Source organism: Ambystoma mexicanum, chromosome 5q (genome assembly GCF_040938575.1).
Source record: "Ambystoma mexicanum isolate Mex_15411 chromosome 5q, UKY_AmexF1_1, whole genome shotgun sequence".
Taxonomy (NCBI): domain Eukaryota; kingdom Metazoa; phylum Chordata; class Amphibia; order Caudata; family Ambystomatidae; genus Ambystoma; species Ambystoma mexicanum.
The window spans coordinates 19,709,000-19,731,567 of record NC_090933.1 but is presented as its reverse complement, the minus strand read 5'-3'; the positions used below and the strand labels follow the sequence as shown (position 1 = coordinate 19,731,567).

Sequence of the window (22,568 nt, the reverse complement as noted above, 5' to 3'; positions counted from 1 at the left end):
TCGACTTCTTTGGGTGAGACGGGTGAGAAGGAGAAAGGTGGGTAAGGAGGGGTGATGTGGTTGGGTGGGGGGGTAGTGTTGGCGTTCTTAACCAGGCTGTTCTTTTTTACCTCAATTTTAAATTGAAGCAGTGTCATTTTATCAGAGAGAGCTTTCTTTATTTTGGCGCACCAGTCTGCGTCTTTCACACAGGCTTCAGAGGGTGGGGCTGGATAATCAAGTTCCCTTAGGATGCATGAAGAGCTCCTTGGTCCTAGATTTAGCATTTAAGATTCTATTGTCATAGGTCTCTTTCTTAGTGTTATGGATAGCAGATTTGTAAGTGGAGGCAGCAGAGGTGAATAGCGCCTTGTTGATAGTGGTAGGTGATTTCCTCCATGTAGATTCAACAGCTCTTTCGGCATTCCAGAGGATCTTTAGTTCAGGGGTGAACCATTTGTTATGATGGGCTATTGGTTTGGCTTTATTTAGTTTAATGGGGGCAATGATATTTATGGCAGTCAAGTGTGTTATTGTAGAGGTCAACTAGCTTGTTTGAGTCTAGGTCTTTGTAGTTAGATGGGACTAGGATGTTATGGATCAGGGGGCATAAGCTTTGGAGCGTTATGTTCCGGTTATTTCTAGAGAGGATTTGCATGGCGATGATTGGATTTAGGTTAGGGCTTGCATTCCCCTTTCTTTATGATTCTGACACTGCACGATTTTTCCCGCATGCCCACCATACTGCTTCTCCCTTGGATCCTATCCCATCGGATTCCTAAAATGTACCCCCCTGCTCTTGCCTTTTCTTACCACTCTGATCAATTCTACTCTTGCTTCTGCTATCTTTCCTTCCTCGTTCAAGAAATCCACTATTATCCCTGTTCTAAAGAAACCTTCTCTTGATCCATCTCTAATTTCCACCCTATTTCTCTTCTCCCCTTTCTCTCCAAGCTACTTGAACGGGTCGTCTATTCCCAACATTTCCCCTAGCTTGACTCCAACTCTTTGCTCTCTCCTCTCCAATCTGGCTTCCTCACTCATCATTCTACTGAAACAGCCTTGCTAAGCATTTCAAACTCCCTTATCTCTACATGCCATTCTAAACTCTCATCTATTCTTTTCCTCCTTCACTGATCTGCTGCTTTCGATACTGTTGACCACCCTACTCTTCTTTCTACTCTTGACTCACTTGGACTCTCTGGCTCCGTTCTAGATTGGTTCTCCTCTTATATAAAGGATAACTCCTTTTCGTTTTCATGGTCTGGTAGCACTTCCTCTTCCTTTCCTCTTCTGCACTTTCGCATGGGGTTACCCGAGGCTCTGTCCTTGGCCCTCTTCTCATTTTACACGACTCCCTTTCTTCTCTTATCTCCTCCTTTGCGTTATCCTGCCATATCTATTCAGAGAATTACTAAATCGTTGTTTCCTTTTGCTCATTTTCTGACTCCCTTCATTCTAAAATGTCCATCTGCCTTCTTGCCGTCGTATCTTGGATGAGCACTCGCTTCCTCTCACTAAATATCTTAAAAACTGAAATTCTTTTCTTCCAATCCTCCACTGTCCTCCCCCCTCCTCTGCTTCCCTACCTCCTCCTTCTCGCTCATTCAGGCCTGCAACCTGGGGGTGACTTTGACACTGCTCTTTCCTTCTCGTCTCATATTGCTGCTATTATTAAATCTATTGCTATCAACTCTTTAACATCCGGAAGGCTTGGCCCTTCCAAACTTTTCATGCTACTATACTGCCATTTTCCCAGCTTGATTACTGCTCTGCTTTACTTGTTGATCTCCCATTTTACCGTCTTGGTCCTGTATGCTTCATTTTTAACTTGTTATTCGTACACTCGTCTGCTCTCTCCTCAATCTCTTCTTCACTCCACTCTCTCTCGTGGCTTACCTTTGACAATTAGATACTGTTTAATTTTCTCACCATTGTCTACACATTGTGGTGGGTCATAAGCAGGAGGCTGGCACGTTGAGGTCATTCTGTACTCTAATGAAAATTATAACAACAATGTCTATATAACGGAACTAAAGGTGCTTGTCGGATGTCTGGAAGTCCAAAGTTAATATGTCCTCCGTCCAAACTAACTCTGTCAGACCATACCACTAAAGTAAATAGGCCAAGAGAATTCTTCTTCATCCACCAAGTCTTCTCTTATTCATGGATAGTCTTTTTATATACAGGTTCCTTTTTGGCTCATTTAATTCTTAGCGTAATCTCCTTTGATAGTCTCTTATTAACTCTTGTTCTTCAAAATGACTCTTGGGTCTCGTACTTTCTATGGCCCTATCTTTGAAGATCTTTTCCTCCGAGTAGTTATTCACACTCTTGTCATCATATATATATGTTCTTTACAGTCTCTTTACTCAGGCTTTCCTAAATGATGTTTGCCTTGATTCCCTTTTAGTGTTTCTCTGCCAAGGATTCTCTCTCTAAGGCTGTCTGATCTTTTATCTTGTTCAATGGCGAGCTTTATCTCGTCTTTCTCGTTATGTGTTTCTGGGTTGTACTTACTCCAGCCTTCAACTCTGCAGATTTAGGGTGGTTGCCCTTCCTCCCAGGCGTTTAGTTCCCAATCTCTTGTTGGCTTTGCACCTGGATCGGTTAAATCTTTTATATATTTCTCATTTCCCTTGATAACTGCTTTCCTTAAGGCTATCTCGTCCTCAAGACTGCTACAAATTTTAATCTTCAAATGACACTGGCCTTCCCCGATTGGATTGTTTGCTTTCTTGTTACAGTTACAATCATTCTGTTTTATCTTTGTGTTCACGTCCTTAAGACTGGGACGGGTTCCTTCATGCACATGATTTCCTTGCTGCCTCCCGCTATTTCCTACTCCCCCGGTATCTATCGTCGTGTGGGGAAGGTTTGCAGGGCACGGCTCTCGCTCGGTTACTGCTTCTCGTTTTTCTCGCTACTTGGATTCCAGTTCTCGGTTCCTCGCCAGGTCCCAGCCTTCTTTAGATGCTGGCGATCAGAAGTTGTTCAGGCTTCCCGTGTCGTTAGTCTTGCTGCTGTTCCTTGGATATCCTGCCCACAACTTTGCAAAAGTGGTCACGCCACTACCAGGTATTGCTTCCCTCTGTTCCTTCTCTTACCGCTTCCTTTGCAGTTGCATACACCTGGGCTCCTCATCTCCTAGTGTGTTTCTCTCATTCTTTTGAAAATCGCAGGCTCTGAGACCTGCCTTGGCTCCACCTTCACACAGCGTGATGTCATGGAGCTTGCCCTGCAAATGGCATTATCCTTCTCTTTCTACTCTGACTCATTCCAGTAAAATACACATCTCTGGTTAGAGAGACAATTTTTTTTTCCACATATGTTTCTTTTCATATTGTCTTCTGCTAAACATTAAGTTGCCACACTACCCTTCATAGAAGATAGTCCCATATATACGGCTATGTTAGTTGATTTAAGGAGCTCCTCACAAGAGTAGAAGTCCTTGTCCCCCAAAAGGGAGTTTCTACCGGTGAGATCTCACTTGCCTCAACCCCTAGGGAAGGTCTTACGGAACAGGCTCGCTTCCCTAGCCTCACAGGCAGAGTCTCCCATTTGGGGGAGAAGGGACTAATACCTATGATTATTAAAAAACATGTTTTATACATATTTAGCAATGCTGATTTATAGATGTTAGTTAACGGAGGCCCTGATTAATATTGAATGATGTACACGGTAATGTATGACAAGAGCGATTCATATACTGTAGCAAATGTTCGGCACACTTGCAGCTTTTCTGTAATATGTATTGATTTGAGATAGTCTATTTATAGTTTAGGCCACTTGGCCTGGACTTGAGATGCGCACGTATTGCAATTTATATTATAGCTGTGGGCACTTTGCATTAAATTTCTACTGTTTTCCAAAAGCAATTAATGTATTTGTTTTTAATTATGTACATTCAAATTGTAAGTATGAATACGTTATACAGATAAACTACTGCAAAAATATAAATACTGTTACTGTTGACTTCTATGCAAGGTAACCTGTTATAAGATGGCTGACACTAATAGCTACAATTCATCCTGATGCGCCTTGAAACCCAATTTGTTGCTAAATAGTGCATATTACAAATAACCAATAAATAAAAATAAATCCTCTGATGTACATGTACATGAATATCGATAATTGACTTTAACAGCATCCCTAGAGGACTTAATTCAAGAAAACAGCTCTGCACAATTCTGTTGTTACCCCGGTGGAAGCGGGACAGCGGTTGGGGGGGGGGGGGGTTGGGAGGCCGTTACACCTCAGGATTGTTTGTTTTGTCATGCTGCAATAGATTAATAGGCATAATGCAGTTATTATGTTTCATGGTCCATTTGTGGCAGGCTTCGGTAAGAAGTTCAGCGGCACCTACACATTGTTTTTTTGATATATCTTAATTAGGACATCAAAGTAATTTATTTTGCATATTTGCAGATTTTTGTAGAATGTCTCCACTCCCTCAGGCATAGGTGGAATTAAACATTTGGAAAACATCAGAACATTGCAGATGACATAGCCCCTCCTGAAGATACCCTATTATCTTTGCCTGTTTGTACCTGATTTGTAATTTTGCTCAGAGATGCATATATTGGATGTTCCCCCACACATTATCTTCAAGCATTTGTGCCTTGCAGAAATAAGATACCTAACCTGCCCACTTTAAGGGTGTCAAACAAGGAAGCTGACACAAAGGTGGCATGTTGGTTGCTATAGACTTTTATTGTAGTAAAAACATTTTTTGAAAACATTATCCCTGTCTCTAAGAGGGGGTTCCCTGCCTCACACTAAACCTAAAGGTTCTGTCGGAATGTCCGTCCAAATGAAAATCCACCATCCTCTGTCACAACCTACCTCTATCTCTCGCACTACAACTAAAGAGTAATGTAATCCAACAGAAAATGTTCTCTTGCAAAAAGGTGCCAAGGGGAATGATTCCCTTCCCCTGGCTTGTAGTAATCCACCAGAAAGTTCCTTCCCCCGGAGAATGACTCCCTTCTCCTGGTATATGGGTGGTGTTGCCAAATGTCCTCTTGTAAACGAAAGCCAGTGGGAATGACTCCCTTCCCCTGTCTGGTAGTTCCAGCACTTTGTACAGTCAATTTTCTGGACCATGAGAATGGCTCCTGTGATGAATCTAGTGAGATCATGCCTAGGATCCCGACAGGCCTCCTCTCAAGTGGCCAGGGAAAGGCAACTGCTACCTGATCCTGAACCTGGGGGTGGTGTTATGCTGGAGGATCACTTGGGAGGGGCTCATGTCAAGGGGAGTGGAAGTCCTCTCTAAGTGATTCCGTAAATATCCGTAAATCCTTATTGGCTTACTGTAAATATACTGACAATTTTAACTTAAAACCAATTTTGGACTACAAATCCTATAATGCCCATAGTACTGGGACGAGGAAGTGGGACTTAGAGTTGATGAGAAATCATTAGCTGTCTAGTTGTTGGAAGAGAAAGCACCTGAGTGGGGATCTTTAAAAATATAAATGGGCATCAGGTGCACGGACTGAGGGAAGTTGATGGTGTAGTCGTGGAGACAGGACGCTGAGTAAAAGACACAGTAGATGCTGGTGAAATGTGACCATGCAGGGACAGCGCAGCAGGAAGCAGTTTTGAAGCCAGTCACGCTGTGTGGGAAATGAGCTCCCGACATGCCGCGAACTGCCCCGGTAAGGGAGAAACACCGGAAAGCACACAGAGCTGCCAGAGCTCCATTGAGGGACGGCACGTGCAGCGGCAGTCACAGCGGGGCTAGCAGAAGCAGTGAAGGGCCTGCAGAAGCACCTGAGAATCAAAAGGGGACGGCAAGGCATACCAGTGAGTTGACCTGAAGCAGGTAACCTTGGAGCGCTCCGAAAGGCAACCACCAGGTGAAATTAACTATTTTGAATACCGAATGATACATGCCTTTTGATTATTACAATGGCAGCCACTGACCGCATAAGTTTAAAAAAGTCCATTTAGAAATTTTAATTTTTTTATTCCCTTTTCGCTAAAGCTGCAGATCATTTTATCATGGTTGTCAGTTCCTACACATATACTGCAATTGAGGCCCTCCTCAACAGTTATTGCATAATATTGGCAGATCATTCAGATGTAAGTTAGTTGGGCAGTTATAGTATGAAGAAAATGCATTTTGAAAATGTTTGTGACTGTCATTTTTCTCTTGGGCGACATTTGTATTGCCATCACCTAGCCTCTTCTTGTCAGTACCTTCGGGAAGCATTCAATGTATGCCTGTCAGTAGCTTTAGGAGGCAGAAAACATTGCTCCTTATAGTATCCTGAATACCAGTGTATTGACAGCCACACACAGGATCAGGAAGTACAAACAGAAAGTGTACTTTGTTTCAGGTTAAAAGTAGAAGATTAAAAAGGAGAGCAGAGACAATGCATCCTTCTAGTCCAAGCTCCCATGCTGAAGTCCCTAACTGTCCCTCTCAGAATCTCCAGCCCCTCTATTTCACATTCCATCAGACATTCTAATAGCAGCTGACAACTCTTATAACACTAGCATGCAAGATACCACCCTCCTTACCTTGTACATTGAGAATCACAGTAGTTCTATTTCCATGGAAGGAGAACTTTGGATACTGAAGAATGTTTTACTTTAGTCAAGTCATAATGCATAATGTGGTGTTAGTGCCTGTCTGAGATAGACATGCTGGTTCTGAGGCTGTTAGCTGGCAGAGTCTATCATTCTGCCTCTACCTTCAATGTGTAGCAAAATATTAGGATGTAATTAAAGCCGATATAATACACTATCCAACAGAAGCTGGGAGAAGAGACACAAATAGGTCTACTTCAGAATCGGAATGATCTTCCATGGTTCTGCAAATAACAGTTGCTACTGTCACACAATAACATACATTTTCTTGACTTTGAATGCTGTGAAGGCATCGTGAGTTGGACACAGACAACCGGTTCTAGCTTGGTTCACAGAAAGGCTTTATTAACGTAAAAATCAGGATAGCGTAAGGCCTAACTTCCTCTCTGCTAAAGTTGGATTTCCCTAGCTAAAGAAAACTAAGGATAGTCTGCGTCAGGAACTCCAAATCAATAATCTGTCTGAGTCCAAAACTTATACTTTCCCTCACAACTAACTGTATTCAATGTTGTCATGTCATGATTAGGGCACGTAGCCCTCCCTCATCGTTGTGAGGGGTGGCCCAGGTTTGGGCCAGAACAATGGGAAGTGACGTGGAGTTAGGGAGCGGGCGGGACACAGGAAAAGGGGAGTTGTCAGTTACGACATTGGCAAGCAACAAAGATGTACGCCATTGCACCGTCCCTCGTCTCGTTTATTAAGTTAATTAGGCTGCCCATCTGAGAAGCCCTCAGTGCAGGACCGGCAAGATTCTACAAATGTGTAGGGACATCAGCATCAAAATGAATAGTGTTCGAAATAAAGTTCAGAGTTTCTTCCATTTGTAGGCTTGTAATCAGCTTATCCTTCTGCAGGTTAAAAATAGTTCACAAATTGCTGGGGTTCCCTTCCCCCAAGTGTTCAAATCTTCCAGCTTTCTCAAAACAATACAGTTCTCTGGGACTCTTCACAGCTCTTTTGATATTGGTTCTTTTCACAAGTTTATTTATTTTATTTATTTTGGATTTGTGGAGTGCACTGCAGCCCACAGGCATCGAGGCGCTATAAAGGATACTTAAGAAGGCTTGCTTGAGGGTTACAGTAAACGGCCCAGGAATAAAGCTTCACGACAGTTCCTTACAAGGTTATATTACATAGAACAGTATTCTGCATAGCATAGTGTGTCATATTCAGTGGTTTAAGAGAAGTAACATATGCAGAATATCGCACATGGGGATAAGCCCTTTAGACAAAGAGCCTAGTTTTTAAGTTCACATAGGCAGTGCAATACCTTGGTTTCAAAAGCACATAAAAAGGTTGCTGGCTGCAAAACAAACTTCTTGATGGATACTTTCAAGGGCTTCTCCATATAGGGCTCTTGGTTTAGGCGCTGTTGTTGGACCACACGATCCACCCATTACAGGTGATGAAATAGAATCCCCTTTCTTGGCTTCTCCTGGCTCTTACCAATGTTTCTTCATAACATGCATACAACCCTTTGTATTCTCTTGGCTTGTTTCTCAATTAATACAGTTCTTTGTATTGTGGCTATTGACAATGCTTGGTTTCTCATAACATATCCTTCTGGGTTTTATCTCGACTTTGCCAATGCTTGTGTTTCATAGAATACAGTTTGTGGTATCTGTCAATTAAACCACCTTTCTTTCACTCCACTCACAACTGCCCAAAAGTTGATTATGCTCTGCTTGGCATTCAAGTGTTTATAATGACTTTCAGTTTGTTCGTTATTTAAAAGTACTTGCAATTGCTCTGTGCGATATTCAAAAGCACATGTAAAGGTTTTTGTTTCATTTGGCATTGAAAAAGCATGCTCACTGCAAACTTCACCTGTCAGCCCGGTGTCTCCCACACTCACCGGTCAGAGGTTACGGCATTGCGAAGTCTCTGCTGCCACGAGTCTCTGCTTTCCTGTGCGTTACCTCATCTTCCTCTCCCAGCGTATATTCGCGGCACGGCTTCCCAGCGATTCTCCACCTGCAGGTCAGGATTCCTGTGACCGCTTCGCTCGGTCACGCCAGTCTCCTTTCGCGTACTGCTACCTGCTTCCATCACTCCTTAGCTTTGCTTCCTGCTGCATAAACTCTGCATCTGCAAACAGGTCTCGCGCGCTTCTCTTGCCACACCCGCGACCTGGAGTTGCTTTACCAGCTGCTGCATCAGCCTCCACAGTTGACTCCATTTCTCTCTTCTGCCTTTCCTGCCTCCATTAGTATTACAAATAGGACTAGACCGCTCACCATTAAAGCAGTATTCCTGCTTTTCTCTCCTTGTCCTCCTCCTCGTCCCAGTACAAAAATGAGTTTGATGTCTGTCAGCATTAATAAAGTGAGGATGTGTTGGTCTAGTTATCCCCATCTTCGTCCCAGTAGCATACCGCTGTATTTTGGGCAAGGTTTCAGTCGAAGAACAGGGAAAGGGTTGACAAAAGCCTATAAAGGCTTTACAGATGGAGGGTTTATTGTGGAAAGCAAATGGGGATACCATGTCTCACCTAAGGACATCCTCTCCCCACTCCCCATGTGTCCTCACCCGGGTGATCCTCACTTGCATATCCACCCCCAGGGTCGGGATCCAAAAGTGATTACCTTTCCCTGGCCACCCGAGAGGAGGATTCTAGGGGAGAAGAAGTGAGGACGCACTCTGGTTCCTCACAGTGCACAAAAGGCAAATCAAGCTCATTGGATTAGAAATTGTGACAAGCTGGTTTGCAGATATAGGATCTATCTCTGCAGCAGCCATATTCACAAAATGAGCTGTTTCCCCCAGCTTACATCAATCAATATGTTTTTCGTTAGCTGTATAAATGCGTAATGCTTTGATTCATGTATTTTGTTTCTAGCGTATTTCTGTTAGAATCGATACGAAGGAATGAGCAGGGCACTGCTTAGTTACCGTCCTTTTTGTTTTTTTAATTCTCTGAGTCGACAGGGTTGTTTGCACATGCACTCAATCCTTGCATGCGGTTTACTGCATGCACGCAGTGTGCTCTAAGCTTGATATATTTGCGTAAAGCTTCATTCAGCACATTTGTCATGGTCTCTCAATTGCAGCCACAATAAACATTTCATATATTGTCAATTAATTCAGAGCAAAAATAACTCTTTATATTTAACTTGAGGGTGGATGGACGTTTAAGCAGGCACTCCCACAGGTGTCCTTGTACACAGATCGTTAATGCATGCTCTCTGTCTATTGAGCTATTTTTCCAACAGTATTATCCACAATCTACAGTGACAACTCGGTCGCGTGCATACCATTTTCAGTGTATTTAAATGGTCCAAGCTGATTTTACATCAAAACACTTGGACTTAGTTTCTCTATAGGACTTTGTGCTGCAGTAGTGGACTCGTGGTCAGACATGCAAGGGAGCAGGCTAGCTCATGTCAGGGTCTGTGAATAGCAATGTATATTCATAGGTGCCTAGTTATAACTGCTGGCCTTCCATTTACCCGAAAATTCCTTTTGAAATGAACCATTTTTCTGTAAGTTCGAGGATCGATCTCTCATTCTTGTTCTGCAGAACAGCAGGTTCCATCGCAGTGAAGAAAAAATGAAGTAACTCGTATAGAGACAGAGCAAGAGGTTAGGTTGGCTTCCATAGCAAGGCAGGGGGGCACAAAGTGGTAATCTGGTAGGTTTGTGTTGGGGCTGGAAAGGAAGGGATGCAGACCATTAGAAATAACTGGTTCCCATACATTCAAACTTTGGCTTAAAGGTAGCTGGATGGGTTCCTAATGATTGCATCGAATGCAAAGCCATTGAAAAAAAACGCATTGAAAAAATGCATTTTTTTAAATTTATTTTAATGGGGGGGTCCCCCTAACCCCTTTTTTTTTACCCCTTAAAACCCATTATAGTAAAAAAAAAAACTTTACCTACAAAAAAAATCATTTTCTCAATGCATTTCTTTTCGATGCTTTTGCATTCAATACTATGTATTCGATGCAATGCCTGGATACCAGCTGAATGGGGTAGAAAGGCAACATAGCAAACCCCACAGAGGAATGCAATGCCAGACAGCTAAACTATCCAGAGAAAAGAGGCATTGAAATCTATTGCCGAAACATCCACATGTATAGCCATCAACCGCCAACGTCGTGCAGAAACATCCACCAGCAAGACATCACCATCAATAAAGTACCAAGATGCAGGAGCAGTGAGACCAGAAACATCAGTATTAAAAGACTGTTCAAAGGACAGGGTCCGAGCAATAACATTTGCATGGTAGCAACATCCAACATTGCACAACACCCACAGATGTCCCCAAAAGTCCTCCTTATGTCCATTGACTGACTTAAAACCCACTCTGCATCCAAGTTATCAGCTCAGGATGTCTATTTTAATGTTTCTTCTTCAGTCACTGTACAAGCTCACACACACTTAACTTGACGGATCAATTGCTGAGCCTAGCTAAATGATGTCATGTCAGTTCAAATCGTTTGGTTATTGATGTAGATCAGCAAACACTAAAACAAAAATGTAGTGTCTTGCAGTGTATTGTGTATATTGTTGTAGGGTAATTATTAGACCATTGTTTTGGCAAGTGAATGTGACTAGATTCATATTGGCTTTCGAGTAGTGATGAATATCAGTCTTTGTAAGTACAGCACAAAGAGGAGGGAAGGTGTTTCAATTGGGAATTACAGCACGATTTGCCATTCATAGCCCTGTTCTGTTTCACTATTGATGTTTTCGTGCTCCAATTGTGATTAATTGTGACTAAAATATTGTAATGGATACTTCTGCTCTTTTCATAGACAAAATTGAAGAAGCACAAAAAAAACTCCAAAGTCCCGAAGATCTACAGAAAGGTAACATTACAATTCCATATTTGTGCTGCAATTAAATTATCTAGCTGCCATGAAACATTGTCAACGCTCATGGAAGACGTGTCCAACTGGCCATGTTATTTAATGCCTTTAATTCATAGAAAATGGAACATTGCAAATCAGAGTATCCTATTGAAAGGGCAGATATTGACTAGAATGATTAAAACTGGCAGCATATATCAGCCGGCTTCACCCATCTCATGCAAAATGTTGTGTAAGCTTTAACAGACGTTTTTTTTAAAGAAATGTTTATTAGTTTTCATTTTATTCATTAACTTTATTCGTCATTCAGCCATAAAGTGTGTATAATAGTTTACAGAGACACAATTCATGTGTAAACATCAGACCATAAAAGAGAAAACACTTCTAAAAGCAGGCTCTTCATGAAATAGGTAAACCATAACCTTTGTAAAATCAAGACCACATAATTTTACAGCAATAGAAAAATATGTTTAAAACAAGCTAAAACGTGTTAGGACCAGAAAACAAATTTTTCTTAGTAAGGGGAGAGCGTACTCGCAGCCCCTATAATACAGCAGACCTTGCCAAGCATAGCTTATGCCTTAGTTTGCACAAAAGCAGTTAAACTGAGAGAATGGGTAGTGTACTAACTAATTACATGCATTACTGATGATCAGAGTCCTTTCAAATTAGCAGTATGTACTTATAATTCACAGTCAGGGATCCACGTCCGTTGATCTTTAACATTTTCGTCCTGTAAAGAAACGCCATATGGATGTATAGGGCCACACAAAGCACACTACCACACCAAGCCTTTACCATAGATTAACGCTTCGGAAGTTGAGCGGATTCCTGCTGCCCTAAGAAGGGGCTCCAGAAGTCTCAACACTCGTAGCTCATCACAAATAAACATTAAATGGATGGTTGTGTCCTCACCCACGCCATACAAAGGACAAATTCCAGTGCAGTTATTTCGCCATGATTTTATAAATGTGGCTATCCTAAGTGTGTCCATCCTAAACACGATAAACTGTGCTCGAGCATATGATGGTTTAACAACATCAAGGTATTTTTCGTAAACAAATTCAGCTTTGTTCATAAGGTATTCTGTGCCCAACGTCAAGTTAGTAGCAGAATCCTCCATATTTTTCCTAGCAAGAATAGTTGTGGGTTTCTTAATTCTTCCAAACGTAGCTTTACTAGCACTAGCTGGACTATCCCACAGTATAGACTCATGCAGAGCAAGTAATGTTTTTCTCACGTGCGCTACCCAGGGGAGACTTTCTCTCTTCCAAACCCAGTAATTGGATCACTGCATCTCGATATTTTTCAAGACCAGCATGGCACCATAACCGAATCTAATACAAGACTGGTCTAATGAAAGCAACATCCTCAATGGGTCGCACATGAGTCTCTAAATAAACTAGTCCATTGGGTGAGCCCACAGTAACATAAAGACTCTCCAAAAACGTTTTTTCCACCCTTGATAAGTTTTAGGCATTGGCAAAGCCCCAGAGTTCTGCACCAAACAAAGCTGCGGAAATTGCTTGTTTTTGGTATAATTCAATAGCTGGAGAGGCTGCTCCCCTCCCAGTCACTTGTTCCAGCCTGTGATCTACTGCTTAAATGTTCAGATCACAACGCTTGGAAAACCTGGGTTTGAAAACCATTGTCTTCGTTTTTTCAAAATGTAGGTTTAGGTTTAGATCCTCACATTTCTTCAAAAAGATTGCCAAGGTTGTTTTAAGACTATATGGCGAAGTAGACAGAAGAACAGCATTGTCCTCATAAAACAGTACCGGATATTTTTCATGGCCCATTTTAGGAGGATCTTGGCATTCTACCACCAATGCATCGATAGATTCCTCTATATAATTGCAAAACAGGAGGGGGGCGAGAACACAGCCTTGCCTCACACCCTTATTGACCTCAATGGGGTCAATTGTCTCCCCTGCAACCGCATGGCAGACCACTGATTTGTTGTTGGAATACAGGGACTGCACCACTGAGATCAGGTGAGAGGGCATTTTTCCTTTTTCCCGCAACCTGCCATAGTATTTTGCGAGAAACCCCAGCAAACGCTGTCTTGAGGTCCACAAAGTCAGCCTATAATCTAAACTTTTTAAGTACGGTGTACTTCTGGACCATCAAGACGAAAAGTTGGATCAGTAGCTCTTTCTCTTCTGAAACATGGCTTGTAATTCACTAATGATCTAATTTTCATCAAAGCAGGTTTGCAAATGCTTCAGAATCACCTTAGCAAACATATTACCTGCAATATCCAGGAGTGAAATTGGATGATAATTAGCTGGTTGTTTTTTACCTCCTTTTTTGTGAATGTGAGCTATCACTGCTTGTTGCCACCATGAGGGGCCAGTGTTAAGATGAATTACTGCATTGAAAATTCTACAAAGAACCGGTATTAGTTTTAAGATTTTACATTGAAGTGATGATTTGACATCGAAAATACAGCAGACATTTAGTGAAGATGTGAACTGAGTTGGTAATCTTGCCCAACCCTAACAGCATTGGTGACGCCAGAAAAGAATGGAAAGAAAGAGGAAAGTTAACAAAAGGAAGTAGAGGAGAAGATTATGTAGCACTGTGTGAGTCAGTAAACAGAAAAATATATTTTAGTGATTTGCACGTTGCCTTGTTAAACAGTGCATGTCGAATGTTGGTTGTTTAAAATCTGCAAGTATATTCACCATGCACTCCTTGTTTAGGTAATTCCTTTAGTTTAAGTATTGTTTTAAAGCAGAAAGTGCTTTTAATGAATTTAAGGTGCAGGGGAGATGACAGGCAACCCTGGCATATAGGTTGTGACATACATATAAACGGAATAAGTTCCTAATGGAGGAACTCCCGTCCCCTGCACACTTTCACAAGCTCGACAAAGCGAGCCAAATAATTTAGATTTAACTTATGTGCACACTAGGAGTGTGATATGTTGAGACAGCAAATAAGTATTTTTTCTTACAGAGGATAAATGAAACAGATTGTTCTTTTGTGATTCCTAATGATAAACATCAAGACAACATTCTTTAACATCTTCATATGTAGTTTTATTTTTCACAAGTGGCCCAACGCTTTTCGAGAATAACATCTCTTCTCCAGGGGCATATTCAATATTTTCAATCAATATTTCAATCAAAATCTAAAGAGAAATTTCAAGAAAAACATCCAGTTACTTGTACTGTAGTTAGCAACAAATTGCTTTAAATTATTTTTATACATCTGGCCGGTTGAGAAAATACCAGTATTGCACACTCATCTATTTCATATGGCATCAATAGTACTTGTATTGTTTACTTCATACAGAAAAAATGATTCCTCCAAAGATGTATACATTCATTTATATGATTTATACTCTCAGTCAAAATGTGAAAATGTCCACTGTAGCTGTCTATGCACTTGTGTTTGGGTATTAAAAACTTAGTGCAAACCACTATCAGGACAAATATGTATGACTATTAACATATTCTTTGTTACCATGGTGATTCACCAATTTAATAGACTCAGGTCTCCCGCATAGATTAGCACTCTAAATTTTGCCCTGTTTCCAAACCCTCCCGTGTTTACCCGGGCACCTCATTGAAATCATTGACCTAGGTCCTTACTAACATTGGGCCCCATTTAAGATGGTACAACTTTGCAACAAGTTTACATTTGTATGCAATCTCTTAGGCTTAGAGATACAAGACATCCTTTTCCCCACTGACGGAACTCTAACCAGTCAGAGATGTTGATGAGGTCACAAATTCATCTCCATTTAAGCTGCCTTACATTATCGCCCTCTCAATAGCGATGCGCATGATCTTTGATGCATGATGGTGACGTCATGGCACGCTTTCACATGATGACGTCACCATGCATTGCACGTCATGGGTACTCATAACACAAATTTTTCTCTTCTTTTACACGGGACTCCTCTCCAGTCCTTTTTGTTAGTTTGTACAAGTCTCCATCATGTAGTAGCCTGACTTTATTATCAATACGATATACTCCTACGTCCCGTCCCCTTTCCTCCATACTTGTGGGACATCTCTCCGTCCTGTGGGACGGGACCGGAGCACTTTGTAAAAAGCATCCACATTTTTTTCAAAAATGTGTCCCTCCTCTCTTTCCTGCGCGGGGCTCGGCATGCGGCCGTAACCCCGCCCACCTTGGCTCCACCCCGCACATCGCCCATCAGTCCTTTTCTATGCACGATCGGGGCCAGACGCACTTGCATCCTCGGAAGATTTTCTTCCCTTTTTTCCTCTCTGGCTCTCGCTAGCGTTCGTTTGAAGGTCTGTCGGAGTTTGAGGGGCACATCCCGGTCGAGAAGTTGGAAGACTTCAAAGGAGGCCTTTCCGTTGCCAGGGTCTTGGCCCAGTATCTCCTGGAGGCTGCGGCTCACCACGTAGACACCTCGGCTCGGGGCCTGATGCTTGGGGTTGATGCCTCACGGCAGGCGTGGCTGCATGCCACTAAATTTTCTAAGGAAGTGCAAGACAAGGTGTTGGACCTTCCATTCGATGGTAAGGAGCTTTTTCATTCTACTACTGATGTACAGCTCACCAAGACCAAGGATAGCACTCAGACGGCTAAATCATTGTCTGTTCTGGTCAAAGCTCCTTTCAAATCCCAGAGACCGTTGTCGCCCTCCTCTGGTTTTAGGGGCTTCCTCGACCGCAAATCTTGCAGAGTGGATACTCCTGCGGGGAATAACCGCCGTAGACGACGACACACGCAGTTTTTCTCCTGCTCCTCATCAGGTTCAGGTGGCACCGCCACCGATAAACCTGCCAAATGAGGGTTTTCTGCGCTTGCACGAGACCCCGGTGGGAGGAGGCATGTCGTCTCATTGGGAGGCATGGCAGCCCATCACAGAAGACAGATGGGTCTTGTCAGTCGCTCGAGCAGGCTTCCGCTTACCTTTACCCCCTATCCCACCCCTCAACCCTCCCTTTCAGCTGTCGGGCTCACCCTCCCTCAAGGCCGAAGTTCAGAAAGTTCTGGACCTCAGAGCTGTGGAACCTGTTCCCTTTGGGGAGTGAGGGGAGGGCTTCTGCTCCCGGCTGTTTACGGTGCCCAAACCCAACCAGGCTGGCCTGCGCACCATCCTAGACCTTTCCCAGTTCAATCTTTTCCTACCCGAAGAGAAATTCAAGATGATCACGCCCAGCCAGATACGCTCCTCCTTACAGATGGGCGATTGGCTCAGCGTTGTGGATCTTCAGGACGCGTACATGCATATCCTGATTTGGAACCCACACAGGAGATATTTCCGCTTCTCTTTGGGAGAGGAACACTTCCAGTTTCGAGTGCTTCCTTTTGGCCTCAGCTCGGCGCTGCGTGTCTTTACGAAGATGATGTCGGTGATTGCGGCTCATCTTCGTCTTCAGAGTATCCATGTGTATCCGTATTTGGACGACTGGCTCTTACGCAGCCCTTGTCCGCTAGCAGCAGCGGGCAATCTACAGTCTCTCCTTCAGCTCCTGTTCCATCTTGGGCTGTCGGTGAACTGGCAGAAATCTTCCATGAAAGTCTCGCAGGACCTGATTTTCCTGGGTTTTCGCTGCAACAAGATCAACTGCAGAGTGTACCTGACCGGGGACAGAATGGCGGATCTGTTAGCCACGTGTCAGATGTTTGCGCAGTCGGAGAGCATGTCGGCCTGGTGGTTCCAGAGTCTTCTGGGCCTCATGGCCTCGTGCGTGCTGGCTCTTCCTCTTGCTCGTCTCAAGATGAGGCGGACCCAGATGGCTCTTCGGAGTTCATGGCGTCAGGCAGTGGATCCGGATTCCATGCGGATAATGATTCCGGATTCCATGAGAGTTGACCTGGATTGGTGGTCATCGCTCAGCAATCTGTCTGGGGGCGCAGGGTTTCAGGACCCGGTCCCCATGGTGACGATCACGACGGACTCCTCCCTTCTAGGGTGGGGTGTGACGTTAGATCTTCTTTAGGTTTCGGACCTCTGGTCGCCTCAGGACAAGCTCCTGCACATAAATCATTTGGAGCTTCTGGCGATCTTCAGACCGCTCGTCGTCAACAAGGTGGTCCGCATAAGAACGGACAATGTGGTGTCAATGTATTACATAAACAAACAAGGGGGAACAAAGTCTCCCCCCCCCCCTGTGGACCTTTCCTTCCAGATTTGGGAGTGGGCTGTGCTTCATGGAGTCTGTCTGCTTGCAGTACACATCCCGGGCCAGCTGAATGTCACAGCGGATGCCCTCAGCCGGCGGACAGTGGTCAGCTACAAGTAGGAATTGAAGGCGGAGGTCCTCTCATGGATTTTCTCGTGCTGGGGCACACTGGAGGTGGACCTCTTCGCTACGGCGGCGAACAAGAAGCTTCCTCAGTATTCCTCCAGAGGGGGGCTGGGAGCCTCCTCTCTGGGGGATGCTCTCGAGATTCCATGGCACAACATGAGAGCTTACGCCTTCCCACCTCTGCCTCTAGTTCACTGTGCAGTTTGGAAGTTGAAGAACTCTGCGAACTGTTCCCTTCTACTCATAGCCCCGTGGTAGCCGGCCAGGTTTTGGTTCTCAGAACTGCAACACCTGTTGGTGTATCCGCCGATCAGATTACCAGTAACTCCTGATCTTCTTCACCAAGGGGAACAACAGATGTGGCACCCCTCCCCACAATCGCTCAGATTGGCGGCATGGTGCCTGAGTTCAAGTCTTTAGAGCATCTGAGTTTGTCTGCGGATAACATGCGCATTATCCAGGCAGCCAGGAAACCCTCGACCAGATCTTAATACAAGAGTAAATGGCTCAGGTTCTGTCATTGGTGTTTGGAGAAGAAGTTGGATCCGAGGGTGGCCACGATTGACACAGTATTGTCCTTCGTGTCCTCCCTAGCAGAGACAGGGGTTCATGTCCTGTAATGCAGGACTTATCTCTCAGCGGTTTCCGCTTACCTTTCTACAGACCTGTGTTCTTATTCTCTAACTAACCCAGTGGTGAAGAGGCATTTTGCTGGCTTGACACACCTCTACCCTCCGGTTCGTAATCCGCACCCGCCATGGGACCTAAATGTAGTCCTGACGGCGCTGTGCCATAAACCCTTTGAACCAATGGCTACGGTGGACCTCAAGTACTTGTCTTGGAAAGTGTCCTTTTGGTCGCCGTTACGTCAGCAAGGAGAGCGAGTGAGCTCCAGGCATTGTCGGTGGAGCATCCTTTCTTGGTCTTTCACAAGGACAAGGTAGTCCTTCGGACAAACCTGGCTTTTCTACCGAAGGTAGTGACCGAATTTCATCTGAATCAGTCGATCTCCCTTCCGGTCTTTTTTCCGTACTCTGCCTCAGAGGCGGAAAGGGTTTTACACTGTCTTGATGTCCGAAGAGCTCTTAAGTTCTATCTGGACAGGACTTCCGAGCTTAGGAGTTCTTCTTAACTTTTTGTGACCTTCGGTAACCCTCAGGGCAAGCCGGCATCTAAGGCAACTATTTCTAGGTGGATTTCCACCTGCATCACAGAGTCTTTCACCGTCCAAGGGCTGAACTAAGTGTATCCATGCACACCTGGTGCGGGGCAAGGCTGCCGCGGTTGCTTTTCAGAAATATGTCCCCTGGGAGTCCATCGCTAGGGCAGCTACTTGGGCCTCCCCATCTGCTTTCTGTAAACATTACTGTCTTGACATGAGCTCAAGAGCTGACGCTCAGTTTGGTCAGGCTGTGCTGAAGAACCTGTTTCAGTAAGGGGTATTTCCATCCACCCGTAGTTCCTGTAAGGAGTGCTTGGGAATCTCCCACAAGTATGGAGGAAAGGGGACGGGACGTAGGAGTATTACCAGGTTACTCAACGTAGTGACCACCTTACTCCTAGTCCATAGTCCCCTTTCCTCCATATGCCCGCCAGCCGTCCCCTCTAATAAGGTTCCTCTGTTATTGCTAATGGGTCTTTGACCTGGCGATAGAAAAGGACTGATGGGCGGAGCCAAGGTGGGCGGGGTTACGGCCTTGTGCCATGCCCCGCGCAGGAAAGAGAGGAGGGACACATTTTTGAAAAAAATGTGGATGCTTTTTACAAAGTGCTCCGGTCCCGTACCACAAGTATGGAGGAAAGGGGTCTATGGACTAAGAGTAAGGTGGTCACTACGGTAAGTAACCTGGTAAATCCGCCAAAGCGGGAGGATCGTGGTGACGTCACTTCACGCAACAATGTGGTGAGGTCATCGTATCGCGACCGCTACATTAAGCTCCCATTTTCTATTCCTAAACACAAGCAGGAACGGAAAGGAAGCGCAGGCTTGCTTCTTTACTAACCCTCTATACATTCGGGTAAGTTGGCATTTAATTAATTGTTTGGACCCAGGTCCTACTCTTCACCAAAAGGCCTTGGCCTTTAGAAATGGAACATTTTTTCCTCCATTACTAACGTATTAAAAAAAAAAAAAATCTAAACCATTGCATTTAGCCAAGAGGGTAACCCAGTTAATCAAAATCCTTGGAGTCTCCCCCTACATCCACCAGCAGTGGCCACCATTCAGGGTTGGGCATTCTGCCCTGCTAATAGGGTAAGGATCTGTTTCTCCCAATACATTATTGTCTTTTTAAACTTCAAATCACTTATATTATGCTTCTCCACAATTATGTCTAGGACCTACCCTTGGACCCTGTTCTAGTAACATCACATTTTGAGACCCACATCTCACTAAAGTTTGTTTCTAGGTAAGACTATTAACTAGTTCCTCTTTTTCTAACCATTAAGCGACCATACTGTGATAGAGAAGTACTTCCCGGACTAGCATTATGAGATAACAGTAATAGAATTCAATATGCTTATACCTCAAGGGTTCCAGCGCAGACCTTAAAAAATGAGAACACCGTGAGGGAGATTAGGACATGCCTGAGCCACACAGCTTGGACCAACTAGAGATTCTTCTTTATCCCAATCCTAGAGAATGTAATCATCATTAGAGATGTCATGTCTGGAATAGAGTTTAGGATGCCTCTTTGTCCTGATAGTGGTTTACACTAAGCTTTTAATACCCAAACACAAGTGCATAGACAGCTTCAGCGGACATCGTCACATTTTGACTGAGAGTATAAATCATATAAAAGAATGTATACATCTTTAGAGGAATCATTTTTTCTGTATGAAGTAAACAATACAAGTACTATTGATGCCATATGAAATATATGAGCGTGCAATACTGGTATTTTCTCAACCTGCCAGATGTATAAAAAGAATTTAAAGCAATTTGTTGCCAACTACAGTACAAGTAACTGGATGTTTTTCTTGAAATTTCTCTTTAGATTTTGATTGAAATATTTATTGAAAATATTGAATATGCCCCTGAAGAAGAGATGTTATTTTCGAAACGCATTGGGCCACTTGTGAAAAATAAAACTACATATGAAGATGTTAAAGAATGTTGTCTTGATGTTTATCATTAGGAATCACAAAAGAACAATCTGATTCATTTATCCTCTGTAAGAAAAAATACTTATTTGTTGTCTCAACATATAACACTCCTATTGTGCACATAAGTTAAATCTAAATCATTTGGCTCGCTTTGTCGAATGTTGGTCGTTTGACAGGTGATTGTGTTAACCATTGGATATGTCAACGTTTGCACCCGGGGTAGGGCTCTGAGTCAATCAGGCGGCTGAATAGTGGGCGGGAATGCGCATTCTTTGTGCTCCGGTCCCAGTACTCCTCCTGTCTCCCAGCCGCTGCCATAAAAATGGAAAAGAGGCTTAGTCCCTTTTTCCTATGGTAGCAGGCATTGTTTGTTTTTTTCTTCAGGAGATTTCTTCTGAGGAAAAAAAAATGAAACGATTCACACCCCGGATAAACGGTCGAGTGCGAATGGCTTTCACCCCACTTTGGGGGGCTGGCATTCCTTGGCTCCAGCTGGTGGGCCGTCAAAGGCCATGTCCCCACCATCCCTCACAGCGAGGGTAAAAGCCATATTCTAGGTGGAGTATATGCAGAGTTGTATGTGAGAATTCTCTAGCTCTGAACACCAGGAGCACTCATGCAGGAGGCTAGACCCTATCACCTACTAAACATTTTAGTTCGAAAGGGGGTGCTAACCTGTTTTGTGTGTGCCCTGGTTTGACGTGCATCACAATTACCTTCATAAGCAGCTGCCTGAACACTTTTTTTTGTGGTATTCGTCATACTGGCAGGCCACTCAATATAGTGGGCACTCAGATATGTGGGCCTCTTAAACCGCAAGAACTAAGGAGTAAGACCCCAGACTAAGGTTTTACAGGAAGTTTACATTTTTGCCATTTTAGCTATTTTATAACCTGCTAATTTGTATTGCTTTAAAGATGCAGATTTGAATTATTTTCATTATTTGTACTATTGTACTATGAATAGTTTCTTGCCATTGTTGGCATATGTTTCTTGCCATTGTTTTTATAAGGCAGCGTGTAGTGTTGCACTGTGTTGCTGTACACGTAGAGCACTGTTAGTATTCCTATGGCAAAGAGGAAAGCAAGGGACGACAGGCGTCATAGGGCAAAAGTGAAAAAAAATCCAAGTCATTGAAAACAGCCCGAGAGCTTGCCAAGGTCAAGCCTAAACCTTTGCAACTCTAGTTAGATTCATATCTGGAGGAAATGGTAAGTAAAATAGCAAACCGTATTTCAGAAACTGATAGTTGCAAGGGCAGTTACCCTAGACTCAGGAGGCAACAATAAATCCTGGGACCCTCATTTCCCTGGCATTGCAGTGGACTACGAAATAGCAGTGGAAACCAAACTGGATGGGCAAGTGGATAGGAATGGGGAGGGGTCAGGTCCGAGGAGGGAAGTGCGGCTGAAGCGGTCGATGGAGATTGTAACAGATCCATTGGTGGGTAGTCGGAGGGGTAGGTGCCCGGAGAGGGCACGGAGCGAGGACCTAACTTCCGCCTGTGCGGGTGACAAGGACAAGCTCTAGTTGAAATCTCTTCTGGATTCTAAGCTAAAGCCCCTTCAGACGGTCTTTGAGTAATTGCAGGCCTTTAAGTCTGGTGATGCACACTTTGGCGATTTTGGATGACTATCAGAGTCTTAAGACAAAAAGTGGTAGAAATGGTAAAGTGGGGGTTGGAGTGCTGAGGTTGGTAAATGGTAAGCCAACTTCGGGAGGGGGTGAGTGCTGTGCACACTGGCTCAGTTATGGGATGTGGGGGGCGATGAATCTGGCAAAAGGTTAGGAGACAATAGTAGCACTAGGCCCACTAACTCTCAACCCTAAT

The 22,568-nt window shown here is 43.8% G+C and overlaps 1 protein-coding gene across 2 annotated transcripts in view; it reads left to right on the top strand.

The window, feature by feature from the left end:
* HIVEP1 (HIVEP zinc finger 1) overlaps positions 1-22,568 on the top strand; it is a 1,356,272-nt gene that overhangs the window by 579,832 nt on the left and 753,872 nt on the right. For both annotated transcript variants that reach the window (XM_069620429.1, XM_069620430.1), the window contains exon 3: positions 11,337-11,390. In XM_069620429.1, the coding sequence (XP_069476530.1) occupies positions 11,337-11,390 (54 nt within the window). The remainder of the gene's footprint in view (positions 1-11,336; positions 11,391-22,568) is intronic.